Raw genomic sequence first — 18,928 nt, 5'->3', positions numbered from 1 at the left:
AATATCTCGTAACTGTAAACTAACATTAAATGCCATGACTGCACGGAAGGCGCCGCACAGTCACACCAAAATCTAGAAGAGCGGCCTTTCAGAGCCTTTCAAAACCCTCATTGGGCAACTACGGCAAGCATACTTGCTTGATACCCACTAGGGCATTAATAATAAAAATTTTGGGTGTGAGCCGGCATTAGCTATGCTATTTTTTGTCAATCTTCTGAGAAGCGTCGTATCCGCTAAACACTTGCAAAGAATTTTGTGCCAATTGTTCATGCAGTGGCTCACGACGATGAGAAATTATGGCTGAAGTGGGTATGCGTCACAGTTAATAGGGGAACAAGAACAACGTTTCGTAATGAACCCAAGCATTGGACGATCCGCTCGTTACGCTATTCACATTGTGCGACGACTGGTTGTTCTTTCGCTGTTTTAAAAAGCTTCATAAGTCGTATTAATGCAATTGCTTTCCCGATATCAAGCCTGCCTAAGGGAAGTTTGCCAACAAGTCCCACTCAAAGCCTGTTAAATATGATGCTTTTTACCTCTTTTTTTGTTTCATGTTCCTACTTTGTTTGATGTATATATGTTTGTGAATGTTGTATGTAAACAGGCAATAAAGAAAGAAAAAAAACCGGTGTAGCTCAGTGGTGGATTACAGAGCTAGCATTCAGCGGACCCTGGTTCGAGCACCACTATGCCATTGGTGCTGTTTTTTTTTTTTGTGATGTGGTTACGGACACCGGCGGCGGCGGGACCACTGCGCATGATCCGAGTTGTGATCTCATAACAGCTTTCGCTTTAAAACAGTGACTACAGAACTCAAGTTACATTGTCTTTAGCTTTTAAATAAAAGCACCGCATCAAATGAACACGCAGTCTACCGAACACTGCACGTCCAACCACATATGTAATGGAACAGATAAACAGTTATCGCTACATTAACAAAAAAGCACGTCAAAGTCATTGTTGAATACTGTATCTAGACGAACAATATACGCCAACAGATCACTGGCGTCTGTTATTCGTGTAAATTACCTTGCAAGAGCACCTTTGGCAGAATGCTCATGTATCGCCAAGCGCCCACCGAATAACAATCACACGATAATTATAATAGATGACACTTTTTCTTTGGTGAAACTATAGTTACGAGTGAAAACGCCTCCCAGCGGCAATAAGTATATTTTGAATACCTTTCAAACGCTTGCGCTATACGCATTTTGTTAGTTATATTACCAAAAAGTTGCTTTGATTTGATTGATATGTGGGGTTTAGCGTTCCGAAACCACTATATGATTATGAGAGACGCCGTAGTGGAGGGCTCCGGAAACTTCGACCGCCTGGGGTTCTTTATCGTGCACCCAAATCTGAGCACACGGGCCTACAACATTTCCGCCTCCATCGTAAATCCAGCCACAGCAGCCGGGATTCGATCCCGCAACCTGTGGGTCAGCAGCCGAGTACCGTAGCCACTAGATCACCGCAGCGTGGCTTACCAAAAAGTTTTAAGTACGCTGTAAATCTCAAAGTGTGTTCGGTGAACGCCTGTGGCAATTCGACTAACTGTGTCATGTCCTTTTTATTGTTGTTGTTGCTTTTTTGTTTCGTTTTATTACACTCTCTGAGCAACAACTTGATTGATTAGCGATACTAAGAGGGAGATGCCACAGCTCGCACCGTTCCAGGGCACTGACGGACGTACGCGAGTATGAGACATTAAAGGCCTTTTTTCTTGAAAGAAGAAAAATGGCCCCGCCATGTTCCATCGTTTCACCCATTTGGTATTTTTTTGTGGGTGCTGATCACTTTAAATAATACTAAAAAATACCCGGTATTTTGAACGTGCAGTATTCTATTGGATGTGATATGCGGTATCATAAATTATGCGCTTGACGCTACAAATAGTCTCTGGATGAATAATGGGCCAAATTCCTAAATATACTATAATCGGCGACAACGTTTTTTGGCAGCACTATGAAAGCTGCCGAACTGAAGCGCGTGCTTGTTATGGGACCAAAGAAATAGTACTTAACTTCACTGACAATTCAAGTTATCATTTGACTTGCCGAAATAAAAGCTGGTATATTTACTATAAGACGAAAACTGTTCTGAGATGTAGGTAAAATAGTTACTGTTAACTCTGCAAGAATGCGTTCTTTCTCTTTCCCTTTCTCACACAATACCACCTTTTCAGCACGCGCCATTTTTATCCTGGTGTCTACGACTCAGAGGGTCAGGGTGCACCCGCAAACACGCTGCTTAGTTTTCTAAAAAACATACTCGTATTATGACCCAAAAATGTCCACTCAATAATCAAAATATCACTACCACTCACATTTCCCGAGCGTACGTTTTCTTTTATATATATATACAAACGGGTTAACAATGCAAGCGAGTGAAACCGAAAGCAACCTCAAGCAGCCGTCCTACTTGCGGAACAACGCTAATGTGCGAAAGTCCTGCCTCCATAGCCTTCGCTTCAATGTAAAGATAAAATGTCGTCGGGTGCAGTGAGGAACCTCTCTAGGCATAACAGCTTGCGCACATGGTCGCGTTCATATTTCTCGCACACGTTCATATTTGTACTGCGCTTTGGAGAGTGTTTTAAAAGTATCCAAAGTATTACTCCTTAAACGTATCCATCACCAAGAATCAATCTATTCATCGATGAGGCGAAGTCCCTCGGACAGCCAGAGTTACGAAAAAGCTCTTTCCGAAGCAGCCACGGAGCCACCGAGAAAAGCAATCCACGTGCCCGAGAAGCTTTCGACACCGGCTATACGAGGAACGACGGGGAGCCCAAAGCCAATCCACTAGGCAGCAAGCACGGCAGCGGCACGCACGTGCGAGTAGCGGCAACAAAGACAAACACGGTCGTGCACGCCCAATAACCGAGTCCCTTCGAGAGGCACGGCAGATATGTGCCGGGTTTCGTTAAGAGCGGCGTTGCCGGGGCAAATACGGTGCGGCCGGAATCCAACGTAGCACAGCTTGGAAGGTGGCTCAACGCCTCCGGCTGCTATTTGGGGGGGGGGGGGGGGATATTTTGGCTCCCGAGAAATTGTGTTGCTTTTGTCGACGAGCGCGTTACTCTCGAGTCATTACAGTGACGAGTACTTACGTCTAAGTTAATAGCGGCGTCACTTCGAACTTTTGCCAGAGTGCTTCGCATTGGTATTGCATATGTCGCTCCAGGGTTATTTCACTGTAAGTTGATGAAATAATCAGGCTTGTTTCGCATATTTTTTTTTTCATATAAATAAGCATGAAAGGGTAGGCTGCGTTAGAACCAGCTCTATCATCATTCTATCGCGACAGCGTTAAAGAGCTCGTTTCGTAAAAATTCCGCTGTCGGCGTCGGCGTCGTTGGTTGTGAGCGAAAAATCATCTTTGCGTTACTGAAAAGTTGAGGAATATGCAAATAAACTGAGTAACAAAAAATTCTGGGTTTGAGTGACAATAGAACTCGGGTTGTTTGCGTGGCAAGCGGAGTTGTTCTACCACAAAACATGTCTCTGCTTGCACATAAACTGAAGATAGCTTCCTCTGCTTGTAAATGCAGTGAAAGTAACTTGCATATTTTACAAACACACGCGTCCAGTGTACATGCTTCACAATACAACATTAATTATTGCCGTAATAATGCGTGATACAAGCGTACATTGCCATCAAGCGTCAGAACACAAGACTATCATAATGGCGTCATAGTTTAAAGCCAGTTACCCACTACAAAAGACACACACGCTTCTGCATCTTTAAGGCCAGGTAGTGGGTGTATAGCAAGTCCAAAAAGACTTCATACACTTAAGTACTTGAAGTACGCACTAGTAACAGAATATTGCTGTCGCCTTCATCTTTTGAAGGCGAAGCTTAAAGCTCCCCCTAATTTTGGTAAGAATGTTGAAAAAACGCGTACTTATAAACAGGAAAACGTTCTTTATTTCGGCATACAATTTTTACGAAGATAATGCTTAATTTAGTCCTAGCGTATCAGATTGTTTAACGGTAGCACATTTTCTGACGGAATACCTGAATGAAAATATTTTCATCATCGAACCATTCACCCAGATGAGAAGTCATTTAGAATCAGCAGTATTATTGAAATCCGTTCTTTGTGTAACTGGCTTCAACTGAAAGTTGGTATGAAAGGATACCGCGAAAAGTCATTTGCTTGCATTCATTAGTATTATGCGTCCTCAAAACAATATACTCAGTGATTGTAGCATGAAATGTTTACCTGAAATTAATAAAAACGAAGTGGAGGAACAGATAGACACGCTCAGTCGCCATAATAGTGGAGCAAGGACCAAATTTGATTTTACGCAGCCGTCAGGAGCGTTGCGTACATGCACACTGCAAACTCTCTCCTGTCATGCTGTACTTCTGAATCTTACGCTCAGTGTTCGTCACGCTAAAGTAATAATTCATATTGCGATGACTTAAGGCCTTATTAACACAGGCTACTGACAGTGATTATGTTGATCTGAAATGGACGGTCATGAACGAACAATATATTCGAAAAAATTACAGAATATCCACAGATTGAATGATCATGAGTGGCACGAAGCTTCGAAGGGTTTTATCGGCAAACCATGAATCATCCACTGGCCGCGTTCGTCAGTCTTTCTGTCTGTCTGTCTGTCTGTTTGCTGTCTACCTGTATGGCCATCCACCCGTCACTCGGTATGTATGTCCCTTCGGCTGTCCGTCGGTACGTTCGTTCATTTGGCCGTCGGTCTTGATGTCTGTCCGTCCGATCGTCCCTCCATCCGTCTATCTAAAGAACACTCCAAGTGCCACCAACTCGCGTCTTTTTGTCTTATTATTATTATTATTATTATTATTATTATTATTATTATTATTATTATTATTATTATTATTATTATTATTATTATTATTATTATTATTATTATTATTATTATTATTATTATTATTATTATTATTATTATTATTATTATTATTATTATTATTATTATACTTTTCAGCTGCTCTCTTTTTAATGGGCGGGTGTACGTATGATTGTAAAGACACCCTAGCACACAGATGTAGAAAATAAATCATATACAAGTACCGCCATCAAGTGGACATTCCAAGGACTAAAATGAGAGGTGGCTACTACATATAAGAGAGGGACGACCCACGCCCTAAGGAGCACCACTCTGGTTATGTCACTAAATGACGGATTCTTAAGCGCCGCTGCAGCAGGTACAATGCTGCTGAGTAAACAACGTTTACAGTGATGTGACGTCTAGAGAAATAGAGCAAACAAAGCGACCGTGTCAGTTCATTCATTCATTGATTCATTCATTCATTCTGTTTAGTGACGCTGCATATCGCGGAGCAAATCACCCGCCCACCTGATGCGATGTTTCGAGCCGTCACGTGTAACACCAAAGCATCGAAAAAACGTTCCTGTAGAGTATGCACCGTTGCACTATGAATCTTTTTGCAAAGAAGCGCACTTTACAAACAGGCACTGCACTGAGTTTATCGAAAAGGCTGGCAGAACAACTTAATAATAATAATAATAATAATAATAATAATAATAATAATAATAATAATAATAATAATAATAATAATAATAATAATAATAATAATAATAATAATGATAATAATAATAATAATAATAATAATAATAATAATAATAATAATTTGTACACATCTGTAAGAAATACAAAGAAATGGGCCTGTCTAAGTCCTCAGGACTTGTGCGACTAGGCCCGGCAGAGCCGGTTACAGCGATGTGGATACAACGTAACAAAACTATTGTTCTTTTCTTACCAACGAACAGAAAAACTATTAACACCATTACTTCTTTTACAGGCAGAAAATAAAAAAGAGGAACAAAGGAGGGACACAGAGCATGCGTTGCATACAAATAGACCATGTGGTTTTATAGCTCAGCGAGTAATATCTTTAATTGCCTTTTTGAACTCGCTGAAAAAAATTCGTCAGGTAGTGCATTGGAAAATTTTCGGAATATATACACTTAACGTAACATTATTATTATTATTATTATTATTATTATTATTATTATTATTATTATTATTATTATTATTATTATTATTATTATTATTATTATTATTGATAACTTTTTAATCAATTCATTGATGGAGGACAGCTGTACGTACAAGCTGCTCTCTGAAGAGGCAGCTTGTCAAGGGATATGTTGAGAAATCATCATCATCATCATCATCATCATCATCATCATCATCATCATCAGCCTGACTACGTCCACTGCAGGACAAAGGCCTCTCCCATGTTCCGCCAGTTAACCCGGTCCTGTGCTTGCTGCTGCCAATTTATACCCGCAAACTTCTTAATCTCATCTGCCCACCAATTCTTCTGTCTCCCCCTAACCCGCTTCCCTTTTCTGGGAATCCAGTCAGTTACCCTTAATGACCAGCGGTTATCCTGTCTACACGCTAAATGCCCTGCCCATGTCCATTTCTTCTTCTTGACTTCAGCTATAATATCCTTAACCCCCGTTTGTTCCCTAATCCATTCTGCTCTCTTCTTGTCTCTTAAGGTTACACCTACCATTTTTCTTTCCATTGCTCGCTGCGTCGTCCTCAATTTAAGCTGAACCCTCTTTGTAGGTCTCCAGGTTTCTGCTCCGTAGCTAAGTACCGGCAAGATACAGCAGTTATACACCTTCCTCTTGAGGGATAGTGGCAATCTACCTGTCATAATTTGAGAGTGCTTGCCGAATGTGCTCCACCCCAATCTTATTCTTCTAGTTACTTCAATCTCGTGGTTCGGCTCTGCGGTTATTACCTGCCCTAAGTAGACATAGTCTTTTACAACTTCAAGTGCACTATTACCTATCTCGAAGCGCTGCTCCTTGCCGAGGTTGTTGTACATTACTTTTGTTTTCTGCAGATTAATTTTAAAACCCACCTTTCTGCTTTCCTTGTCTAACTCCGTAACCATGAGTTGCAATTCGTCCCCTGAGTTACTCAGCAATGCAATGTCATCGGCGAAGCGCAGGTTACTAAGGTATTCTCCATTGACTCTTATCCCTAACTGTTCCCATTCTAGGCTTCTGAAAACCTCCTGTAAGCACGCGGTAAATAGCATTGGGGAAATTGTGTCCCCCTGCTTTACACCCTTCTTGATTGGTATTCTGTTGCTTTCTTTATGAAGCACTATGGTAGCAGTTGATCCCCTGTAGATTTCTTCCAGAATGTTTATACATACTTCATCTACGCCGCCCTGATTCCGCAGTGTTTGCATGACGGCTGATATTTCTACTGAATCAAACGCCTTCTCGTAATCTATGAAGGCTATGTATAGTGGTTGGTTATACTCTGAGCATTTCTCTATTACCTGATTGGTAGTATGAATGTGGTCAATTGTTGAGTAGCCTGTTCGAAATCCTGCTTGTTCCTTTGGTTGATTGAATTCTAATGTTTTCTTTACTCTGTTAGCAATTACTTTTGTAAATAGCTTGTATACTACAGAGAGCAAGCTGATCGGCCTGTAATTCTTCAAGTCCTTGTCATCTCCTTTCTTATGTATTAAGATGGTGTTAGCGTTCTTCCAAGACTCTGGTACTCTTCCCGTCAGGAGACACCTCGTAAACAGGGTGGCTAGTTTTTCTAACGCAATCTGTGTCCTCCATCTTTCAGCAGATCTGATGTTACCTGATCCTCACCAGCAGCTTTGCCTCTTTGCATGCTCTCCAAAGCTTTTCTGACTTCTTCTATCATTACTGGTGGGGTTACTGCTAGTTCTTATAGTATTAAGGTCGTGGTTGTCTCGACTACTGTAGAGATCTCTGTAAAACTCCTCCGCTATTTTAACTATCCTATCCATATTGGTAGTTATTTTGCCTTCTTTGTCCCTTAGTGCATACATCCGACTTTTGCCTATCCCAAGTTTCCTCTTCAATGCTTTGACACTTCCTCCGTTTTTCAGAGCGTGTTCAATTCTCTCCATGTTATACCTTCTTACATCGCATACCTTACGTCTACTAATCAACTTCGAAAGCTCTGCCAGTTCTATTTTGTCTGTTGTACTTGACACTTTCATGATTTGACGCTTCTTAATTAGGTTCTTCGTTTCCTGGGAAAGCTTGCCAGTGTCCTGTCCTACTACCCTGCCTCCAACTTCCACTGCACACTCCGTAATGATATTCGTCAGATTATCATTCATTGTATCTACGCTAAGGTAGGTATCTACCTACCGTAGGTATCTACCTACCGATGGTAGGTATCTACCATCGCCGCGTAGGTATCTACGCGGCGATGGCGTAGTGGTTAGAGCATCCGCCTCGCATGCAAGAGGTCCGTGGTTCAAATCCCGGCACCACGCAGTTTCCAACCGGATTAAAAAAAAAAATCCGCGTGTTGATGGAACTGCCTTAAGAGGCCTGGGGTGCGGCCTCACCGGCAAACACCGCCGAGAACGCACTCCCTCACCAGAGAAGGATTGGCTACCCTGGTGCAGTATCTGGCCACTACCTCCCACATGCTTACGTCAAATAACTCACGGCCCTCAGTCCCCAGCAGCTGCGAAGCAACTGACCACGGCGGCGGTCAGATCTGCAACGCAGCAGAGGGCGCTAAGAATCTCTGGATCCGGACAGGCCGCCATTGGAACCTGAACTTGGCAACGTTTAACGCTAGAACCTTATCTAGTGAGGGAAGTCTAGCTGTACTATTCGAGGAGCTAGAGAGTGTTGAATGGGATATAATAGGGCTTAGTGAGGTTAGGAGGACAGATGAGGCCTATACGGTGCTACAGAATGGGCACGTCCTTTGCTACAGGGGCTTGGCAGACAGAAGAGAACTGGGAGTGGGGTTCCTAATTCACAGAAACATAGCTGGCAACATAGAGGAATACTATAGCATTAATGAAAGGGTGGTAGGTATCGTAATTAAACTGAATAAAAGATACAAGATGAAGGTAGTACAGGCTTACGCGCCTACATCCAGCCATGATGACGCTTCAGTTGAAAGCTTCTATGAAGACGTGGAATCGGCAATGAGTAAGGTAAAAACACAGTATACTATAGTGATGGGCGACTTTAATGCAAAGGTAGGGAAGAAGCAGGCTGGAGACCAGGCAGTAGGAGATTATGGCATCGGTACTAGAAACGCCAGAGGAGAGCTACTAGTAGAATTCGCAGAACGCAATAATTTACGGATTTTGAATACCTTCTACCGAAAACGAGAAAACCGCAAGTGGACATGGAGGAGCCCTAATGGCGAAAATAAGAACTAAATAGACTTTATAATGAGTGCACACCCTGGAATCGTGCAGGATGTGGAAGTGATTGGCAAGGTACGATGCAGTGACCATAGAATGGTACGGTCTCGAATTCGCCTAGAATTGAAGAAGGAACGACAGAAACTGATACGCAAGTAGCCAATAAATCAGCTAGCACTGAGAGGGAAAGTACAGGAATTCAGAGTGTCGCTGCAGAACAGGTACTCGGCTCTTAGTGTTGAGAAAATATGCTCCACTAAATCAAGTATTCAGTACAGCAGAACGTGAGAACCAAGACCACCGTATGCACAATATAGTCACTGATGGAAAGCTAATAATCTCATCCTTTGCGTAGGTTAGCAAACCGGTTACAACCTGGTTAACCTCCCTGCCTTTCATTTGCCTTTCATTGTCTTTTAATGTATCATCTGTATTGAATCTATTAGGTAAGATCAGGGGTAGGTCGTCTATAATTTGTATAAATACTTTATTAGGAATAACTGCGTGAGTAGTAGAAATTTCTCACTTTTTTCCGTTCCTTGTTCAAACTTTTTCGACTCTTAAAGAAGGTGTGCCAATAGTTACTGATGCAGTTTGAATAAAACTTTTTTTTTATTTTAGCACCTATCTCGAGCAAAGCCTTCGTGTGGGTGAGTCATGAGAGAGAGAAAGAGAGAAATAGAGAGGAAAGGCAGGGATATTAACCAAGCCTGGCTCGGTTGGCTACCCTACACTTGGGGTGGGAGAAAGAGGGAATGGGAAGGAAAGAGATAGAAAAGAAGCAGAGCAAGAAAGATGAATATATAGTCAGTTCAAGACTACAGTGAGAAGTTAGTAATATGCAATAGCATCGAAGGCAATGCTTCCAATCAATTCAAGTGAAGGTTAGACTCTTTATGCATGCACGAAGACATAGGTAATATGGCGCTCGCGGCGAAAATGCGTTGATTTGAGGATCTATTCCGAAACCAAAGTGAAATTTTCGTTTCCAAATTTCGCATGTAAGTGCTTTAGGACCACGCAATAAACATTGGGGCTGCAAGCCAGATTGTACGCGCAATTTTAGGAAAAGCAGGCGCTGCCTGACTGCCCTCAGTACATGAAAGATCAACCGACATTCGCTGATCTTCTTGCCTGCTGCGGCGGCCCTTGGCCGCGATCGATAGTGGAGTAGCAGAAAGGAAACAACGGACACAAAAAATGAGTGCGACAGGACAATGTTGCACTAAAAACAAACCACAACTGTCGCCTTCTTTTTCTGCTTTCATTGTTTCTCTGCTGGTGTGTCACCTTCAATCATATGCCAACCGGCCCGACTATCGACATTCTGGCCGCGATTGTCACGCTAGTTTTCAGGCAATGTGTTTCTTCATATTTTAGGCTATGTCCGGGACCTAGACTTTTAGTATTCTTGGGCGTTGTGTATTTTTTCCCTGTCGTAATTGCCATGCGTTATGTTTCTCTTTATTATATTTTTTCGTTTCCTTTTCCTCCCACTTATAATGCGAATCGTCGCTCACCGCCCGTTACGACATCGCCATCACGCTCCCTTTGGGCCCTGTCTGCACGTTGGCCTTCTTGTAAGCAAGCCCTTCGAAGTTACCGAAATCTTTAAAGCATCTGTAGCTCTCGTCGATACCTACTTTGCAAGTGACTCTCCCCACCCGCTCTCCTTCTTGCTCTCCTTCCAACTATCAGCACGCTCGGAAGCTAGAAATGCCGTTTGTCCACCACGCGATGAACGCCGATTCGACACAATAGCCTTTCGTTTGAATTTATTTTTATCAATCGTTTTCGGAGAGTCAAATTGACATAGAAAAACGAAAAAGCAGGAAAATAAACCCGACACCCTCCCATTTTTGTACCCTACGCAGTGGAGTAGTTGAATGATGAAAAGGAGTAATGAGAGAACACGAGAAATACATCACTTTCGAAATATTTTGCACGATTGTCCGCTAACGCTCCCTTCTAATCTTTTCTCCTTTTCTCCTCATTCTTATGACTCATTGATTGATAGTTTGATTGATTGATTGATTGATTGATTGGATTGATTGGATTGATGGGTTAGATTGATTGATTAGATTGATGGGTTGGGTTGATATAAATGCATTCATATAAATTGACTAATTGATCGATTGACTGATTGATTGATTGGATCGATTAATTAAATTCATGGATTAGATTGATATTGTTATGAGACACTTGGTTTATAAAGATTGATTGATTGATTGATTGATTGATTGATTGATTGATTGATTGATTGATTGATTGATTGATTGATTGATTGAAACATGGTCAAAGAAGGCGAAAATCATGGCACGTGAGGGCCCACGCAAAATGGTGAGCGTCCGTTCGCATCTCTTCTGCGCAGGCGACTGAAAAAGCAGGAAGACGAGAAGGGCTTCATGAAACATGACGAGCTCCAGGAAGAGTACTACGAGAGCGCAGGTGGCATGCCCGGCGCAGAGCCGGGCGCCGAAGTCGGTAAAAGCTGGCGCCGCCTGCTGGAGCCCAACTGTCCCTGCTGCGACATCTCAAAGCGACTCACTGTGGCCCTGCTCAGTTCCATAGGGTTCCTCATTTCTTTCGGCATCCGCTGCAACATGGGTGTCGCCATCGTCAAAATGACTGCCAACAACTCGGACACAATGGTGAGAATGCCCTTTCAACTTTAACTAAGTACAACGCTGACGTATTGAAACCCATATTCACCATTTTTAGAGTAAGAACTACTATTAATAACTGCATCTGATAATCACCATGTCATGTCACCGCAAATACGGCCGCTAAATGTAAGGCTGGTTCCAGTGTAGGTGTAAGTGTGGAAATTGCGGCGATATGGCACGAAATGCGGACGCTGCGATCGGAAGAGAGTGCATTACTTAGCTCTAAGTTTTCACGCTTAGCATTAAGCATACAATTATGTTTTACCTCTGCAGTGGCTTGAAGAGGGTACGAAAACCAGCATGGTAGGGGTGCACAAATACTTCTTTTTGTCGAACATTCCAGCTTTTGCCTTTTTTACAAACTGCAAGGCAAATAAGAACACACAGCAACAACAAAAAAGGGGGGCGGGGGGGACGGAGAAAGGAACACATGTGCATGTGCGTTGTCACGCTATTTTCACCAATCATACAGAATCCAGCGAAACGCAATCGTGGGCAAAGTCAACTATACAAACACGGCGTTTTAAAAACCTCTCCGATTCCTTGTTCACGTGAGGCATGAAGCCGTTTGCTTACGCATATGTGAAGATTCACCACGATGGGCGCAAAGAGACCAATGGCGTATTTTCTCCTGTCTTAGTAAGGTTGTCAGGAACCAGTCAGGTTTATGAAACATGATATTTGCGTCTGTAGTGTGGTCTGTGACTGCATCTCGTTTCATTTTGCCCACCGTGTTGTCAGAAAAAATAAACGTCCGCCGAACGCTACAGTAGTGCTTCAAGTGACGCAACCAAATAAGCCAATTCTTTTGTCATTCTGAATAGTGTACTGTCGTTTTTGTCCTACATCTAGAACTGGTACTTTCAAGTGCCCACGTGTTTCAACATAACAATTGAACACACTTATCTGCAGCAGAGTGCTTTTTTACATATGTTGGAGGTTCAACTCCAGTCGCAACAGCAGCGTTACGATGGTGTCTCCACTCGCTTTAAGTTTAAAGTCATCTCTTGCTGAGTTCTGGTATGAAAATATTGTTACGAAGCGGCCATGACAAACGCTGTCGTCCACATTTCCAGAACTGTCGTTGCCAACCACTAATTTATTTGTGAAGTTTAACGTCCCAAAACCACCATATGATTATGAGACACGCCGTAGTGGAGGGCTCCCGAAATTTCGACCACCTGGGGTTCTTTAAGGTGCACCCAAATCTGAGCATTGTCGTTGCCAACCAAGTCACGCTGACGTGTATCAACGCAAGCTCTTCAATTCGGCACAGAAAGTATACGAGAACTCAGCCCAAACTGGTAAATACCACCCATTCAATTATTCTAGAACCATGTGCGCCCACTTTTTTGAAGAACGTCTGATAGTACAGCGTAACAGTAAGGGCCCCATCTCCTGAAAAAAAAAAACGATGTTTCGTCGCCGATTTTTACCACAGTGGGCCGCGTGAAATTTTAAAATTACAAAAGAGAGACTCCAAGTTGTCTCGAGATATATCGATCATATTATGCCATACTGAATCTATCCGAGGTAACTCTGGTGCTGTGATCGTTCCGATAACATGGGATCGATAGTTGGCACATGGATTTGTTTGTTCATGCTTGTGGCCTAACAGGTTATTTCGGTTTTTGTTTACAAGGATGTATTGTCAGTTATTGCCTTAAAGTTTAAAACAATTCATCTTGTCTAGACGCAAAAAGACAATAAGATTGCGTATACGCGCTTAAATATCGCAACTTGTTGCAATTATAAAGCAGCGTTTTGTAGTAAACTATAAAATGGTAAGTAACAAAGAATCTGAATTTGAACTAATTTACGGACAACTCACGATTCCCATGCTGTATTGATCGTCATGTTTCCTTAAGCACCAGCGCAAGAGTTTCCAGCTGTATACATTGTTAAAAAACCTACGACGCCCAAATCTAATGCACTGAAGTCGGTCGGTCCTTCATTAAAAAAGGCAAATAACTTGAAAGCCAAACCAATGCTTTCGAAAGTTTAATACTACATGATGACGTCCCTGGTGTTCCAGCGCTCTCACCAGTGGTTAGTTAGGTTATAAGCTCCGTCCATGCGGAACAGTAGCATTACGCCATATTTATCTTTCGTTTTCGAGCTGTAAAACGACTACAGATTTTCTAAAAGCATCTGTACGCGTTTATCTAGTGCTTGTCATTCGTGTTTTCATCATCGCCATCGAAGAGAGAACGTTCTCCTGGTTGCGCTCGTTTTTTCCTTGGTTCCTTGCGTAGCACCCTTAGTAGAGTAACGTTTCGTGATAGCGTAGCGTAATGCTGGCCACGTTTACACGTGGACCGGAGTTCGTAACTCTATTGCGGAAAGCGAGCCGCCGCTCTTTGCTTGCAGTGTATGCACACGAAATAGGATACTGCACGTGTCGCAACTATTCGCAATCAAAGCGAGTACGCACTCTGTGCTTACGGTGTGGTTGTGTCACCATTGTGATACATTGGCGTTGTAGCGTGACAAATGAGAGGCCTCTCTTGTATCACGAGATGTCGTACTGACCAAAGGAAACGTACTAGTAACGTTTACAGATTGCGTCATCCTGACCGCTAGCTCTTCGCGATTGCCGAGGTTGGTTGGCTTGCTGGTTGCTGCTCATCCTAGTTGCTGTGTAAATCTCGCAAAAAGAGCTAGAGAATTGCTCAACCCTTGTTCCATCATTCCGCTCCACCACAGTTCGCGAAGCACCGTCTGGTGATACTCCAAGTCACTGCACAAAAGCCACCTTGCGTGCGCAGTGCTGTTGCAACAGAAATGTTGAACGTACGTGTGCCGTGAGAATCGCTCGCTCGCATGCTGCACGTGATGATGACGATGATGATGATGATCATGAGTATTTGTTCAAACGTAAAACAGACCCCAGGCACAAAAGCACGTCCCTACTAGTCTTCTACTAAACCGAGGGTACAAATAGGGATAACAGTAGAATAGAGGAGGAGTTCATAATGATAGAAAGGAATTAAAGGAGATAGGCAGATTTGGCGAGTTTTTATGATGAATATATGCAACTCTTATGACACGGGTCAGAGAAAGAACTGACATGGCGCTGACCTTGCAAGTTCAGCGCCGTGTCGTAAGCGCTGTTTTATATTAATCACGATAGAAAAATGGTGTGCGACGAGGCACCTACTGTTCAATAAACTCAAGTTAATCATCATTCGCTATAAAAAGTGAGTGGTGTGTAAACGAACGCCGCACTAAGATGTACCCAGAAAAATCTGGCATGTGATGGCACCTTCACGACACCACTCTAATCGAAAATGCAGCCATGGCAGGTCGTTGTACTGCAACAAGTCACGGCGATTGAGCTACCGAGGCAGGTATACCCGCACTTACGCAGATGAAAAATCGTTCGACAGGAATGCCACTGGAGCCAGAGCTTTAACGAGCAGTCTCCTCTTTTTCAAGTCAACGAAGGCCTACCTTATCACGTGTCCGTGCATGCTTCGTACACTCATTCTCAATCACAAACGGATAGGAGGAAAAGGCTTGTGCCGCCTTTGTGGCTGGCGAAGAGTGTACGAAGCACACGCGTAGATGCGATAAGGCAGGCATTTGTTGCCTTGAAAAATGACAAGGCCACTTGTCGAGTTCACCAAGCCCGCGAGGTGGCTGAGGGGCCAGCCTCTCGGTCCTCACGTTTGAGTGAGTGAGTGAGTGAGTGAGTGAGTGAGTGAGTGAGTGAGTGAGTGAGTGAGTGAGTGAGTGAGTGAGTGATAAATAAAAACTCATTATGGTCCAGTGCGGGCGCTGAGGTTGCCACGTGCCACCTGGCTACTCCAACGGGTTAAGAGCTACCCGCGGTACCGTGATCTGTGTCCTGGAGGAACCGATGAAAATTTATCTAACCTGATCCACTTGTCGAAAATCGGCTCCAGCAAAACCAACACTTAGGAATTTTTATTCTTCTCGAACTTCCATTTTCTTCTGCGCTTAAGCCACAGTTATAGCTGTAATAGTGTGTGCCATGGCAGTTTCAAAAATAACTTTGGCCTTGATCATATTCTCCTAATGGCTGCAATACTCCAGTGAAGCGTTAACAGCTAATCATATTTGTTGATGTTTAACGTCTGAAAGCCACGATAAGATTATGACAGGCGCTATAGTGGAGGGCTCCGGAAAGTTTGACCACCTGAGGTTCTTTAACGCGCACCAAAATCTAAGCAAGTGGTCAATGAGGGTGGCGATTTGGTCTTGTTGTTATGGTAGCATGGTAATATATGGTAGCGCAGACAAAGGACATGGTTAAGAGAAGGCACATTTAAGACAACACAGGGCTAACCTTCAACAACAGTTTATTACACGCAGATCCCCCTAGTGTATGTACTTTACCACGTTATACGTCACGAGAGCTATGCACGTGTGACGTATGACTGTGCCTTCTCTTAACCGTGTCCTTTGTAGTTATTATAATGCTAAGAAAGCGGGCCTCGAACATTTTCACCTCCATCAAAAATGCGGTCATCGCAGCGTTAACAGGTGAAGATGGACAAGCGTTCAGCGCTACAGAAAAGCAGTTCTATTGCAGCTCCACGTTCATTTATTTTGCACTACTCCCGCCTCTTTCTTGCTTCCTACTCGTATACACAGCGCTTTCCGGCTGCACGCGATGTGCGCACGACGACCGGGTCGAACGAATTTCTCCCGCGCCTTCTTTCCCCGGGGAGGTGGAGGACAAAAAGGGGGAGGAGGCATTTCTCCGGCAATTCGTCACGCTGAGGATTCGCGGCCGGATTAACCGGGATTAAGAGACAATCTCGAGTCCCCCGTAACGGAGCCAAGCCCGGATTACGGGTCACCGCCACCCATCCCCCGCTGGCGGGCGCGCCTATTTCGCACCTCATTTTGTCCCCCTTCCCAATTGCACTTGTTTTTTTTTCTGTATCATCTTTTCCCACTCCATATTCACGAATCTCCCTGCCGTCGCTCGGCTAAGACTAAGGGGCTCGATAGAAAAGATTTGCAAGGAGGTATCCGGGTCCTCTGTAGGGTTAGAACGAACTCTAACACAGGGCCCGGCAATGTTCAGCAATCAGAGGTAAATTAGAGAGCCTCCGGTGTGCGTGAAGATTGATTGCTTAATTTATTTGGTTATCAATACATTAGGTCCATGCAATCGATCGAATAATTATTCGTTGTTCGTAAGCTTAGATATTGCTTATTGGTTTTTTATTGATTATTTCCTAACCCTTCAGTGGCCAACGCAAGCTATCTTGAGCCAAATTTTTGCACCAGTGTCAAAAACTGACGTCATCTTTATACCAGATAATCGCATCACACCCGTTTCATTTCTTGTTTCGTCAGAAGTGTTCAATACTCCCACAGATGACCTAAATTCTATGAGCTGCTGATGAGCGGTCCTTTTCTGAACGTACAGGCTTCTATGAAGCCTTCGCTTACAGTTCATTTACCTTTATCAATTTATTGTTCATATTTGATCATTTGTTTCGTTTCTTCATTTTCGTGCTTCCTTGACTGGTTTATTTTAGATTTCCCGAAAGCAATACCCACGCTTTGGAAGGCGCTGAAATGCAGAAATCCTTAAATACAGACTCAGAAATTTGAATGATGGTATCAGCTACTCACTTCAACGTAAGGTAATAATTTGTAACAAACGTTTGGTTTACAGGAAATGATAGAATATGAGCAAAAGGTGAACACTATTCCGCTTTAGTCCTAGCTATACAGCGCCAGATGTAGTAAATATAAGGGGGCGCTGTGAATCTCGAAGAGCAGATGGAGATGAGGTTGCAGTATGACGCAAAAGTGCTGCAGAAATTACTATGCGAAGATTGGATAATGCGTATATTGTTATGCCAGCGAGTCCTCGTCAAACGTCCGTGCCTCTGGAAAAGGCAATCTGGGTCAAGGCCAGTCCGCCTGGCGCGATCACCTCGACGGCGTAAACACGCGCGGCGCCCCTCTGGCCCAGGTGCAGTGAGTCAGCGGCGCACGTGACAGCGAGCCGGCGGCCGCGTGTCTGGTGGTCTGACGCATGGCGCGGCGGCCCCCATTGGCGGAATCTGCCTTGACGACCAGGGCGCTTCTGATTGGACATTTTGGTTGGACCCGGTGCAAATAAAAGAAGCCCTGCGGCGTGTCGCGATCAGCGGTCTTAGGCGAAAGGCTGACCTATGTGTTAGAGAGGAGAGTTCGGCTCTTCGAGTCTCTGTCGGCCCCAGTGCCGAAATTGTAACGCCTCTGTATATATGCTGTACATAAACCTTGTTTAACTCACCGTCGTCTCGTCCGCTCGTCTTATCGGCTCTGCGCAGACGCAGTCGCGAGCTGATAAACATACGCTACGCAACAGTGGTGGCAGCGGTGGGATAGGCCCGGCGCTACGCAACAGTGGTTGGCAGCTGCGGGATCGGCCGGCGTCAGCGACATCGATGCGGTGAGTGCCTGATGTTTTCCCCTCAGTTCACCAGACTACTCTAGCTCAGGTTGTAGTAGTTTAGAGAAGGGCTGTGTGAAGCATTGAAGTGAGCTTTGATAGTTTCAAGCCAAGTCGAAGCGCTTTGAAACCAAAGTTAATGCGGAGGGGGTAAACACGGGAGTGTGAAAAATTGCTTGCGCGTCTTGCTAGTAGGCTTATAGTGGGTACGGCAAGTAGATTATTAACAGGGGCAAACAGCAAGAGGCTAGTGTGAACGATGGAGAACCTTAAAGTGAAGGAACTCATCGAAATTTGTGAGGAACTCGGCATTACTTTGGGCCGTGCGAAACGAAAGCAAGCGATCCTTGAGATCATGAAGGATGAGGGAGTGTCGGCTGAGGAAGTCGATGAGGCCTGGGTGGATATCAAAGCACGCCGTGAGGAGGCTGAAAGGCGAGAAGTAGAAGCTCGCGAACGTGAGGAGGCTGAAAGGCGCGAAGCTCGCGAACGTGAGGAAAGGCGCGAAGCTCGCGAACGTGAAGAAAGGCGAGAAGCTCGCGAACGTGAAGAGGCTGAAAGGCGAGAAGCTCGCGAACGTGAAGAAGCTGAAAGGCGCGAACGTCGCGAGCGCGAGGAGGCCGAGAGA

At 44.0% G+C, this 18,928-nt stretch overlaps 1 protein-coding gene across 3 annotated transcripts in view; it reads left to right on the top strand.

Annotated features, from left to right (window-relative positions):
- The window catches only part of LOC119170612 (vesicular glutamate transporter 2), a 221,695-nt gene that overhangs the window by 157,645 nt on the left and 45,122 nt on the right, over positions 1–18,928 (top strand). For all 3 annotated transcript variants that reach the window (XM_037421829.2, XM_037421828.2, XM_075887028.1), the window contains exon 3: positions 11,579–11,858. In XM_037421829.2, the coding sequence (XP_037277726.2) occupies positions 11,579–11,858 (280 nt within the window). The remainder of the gene's footprint in view (positions 1–11,578; positions 11,859–18,928) is intronic.

This window comes from Rhipicephalus microplus, chromosome 2 (assembly GCF_043290135.1).
Source record: "Rhipicephalus microplus isolate Deutch F79 chromosome 2, USDA_Rmic, whole genome shotgun sequence".
NCBI lineage: Eukaryota > Metazoa > Arthropoda > Arachnida > Ixodida > Ixodidae > Rhipicephalus > Rhipicephalus microplus.
This window is presented reverse-complemented; position numbering and strand designations above follow the sequence as displayed.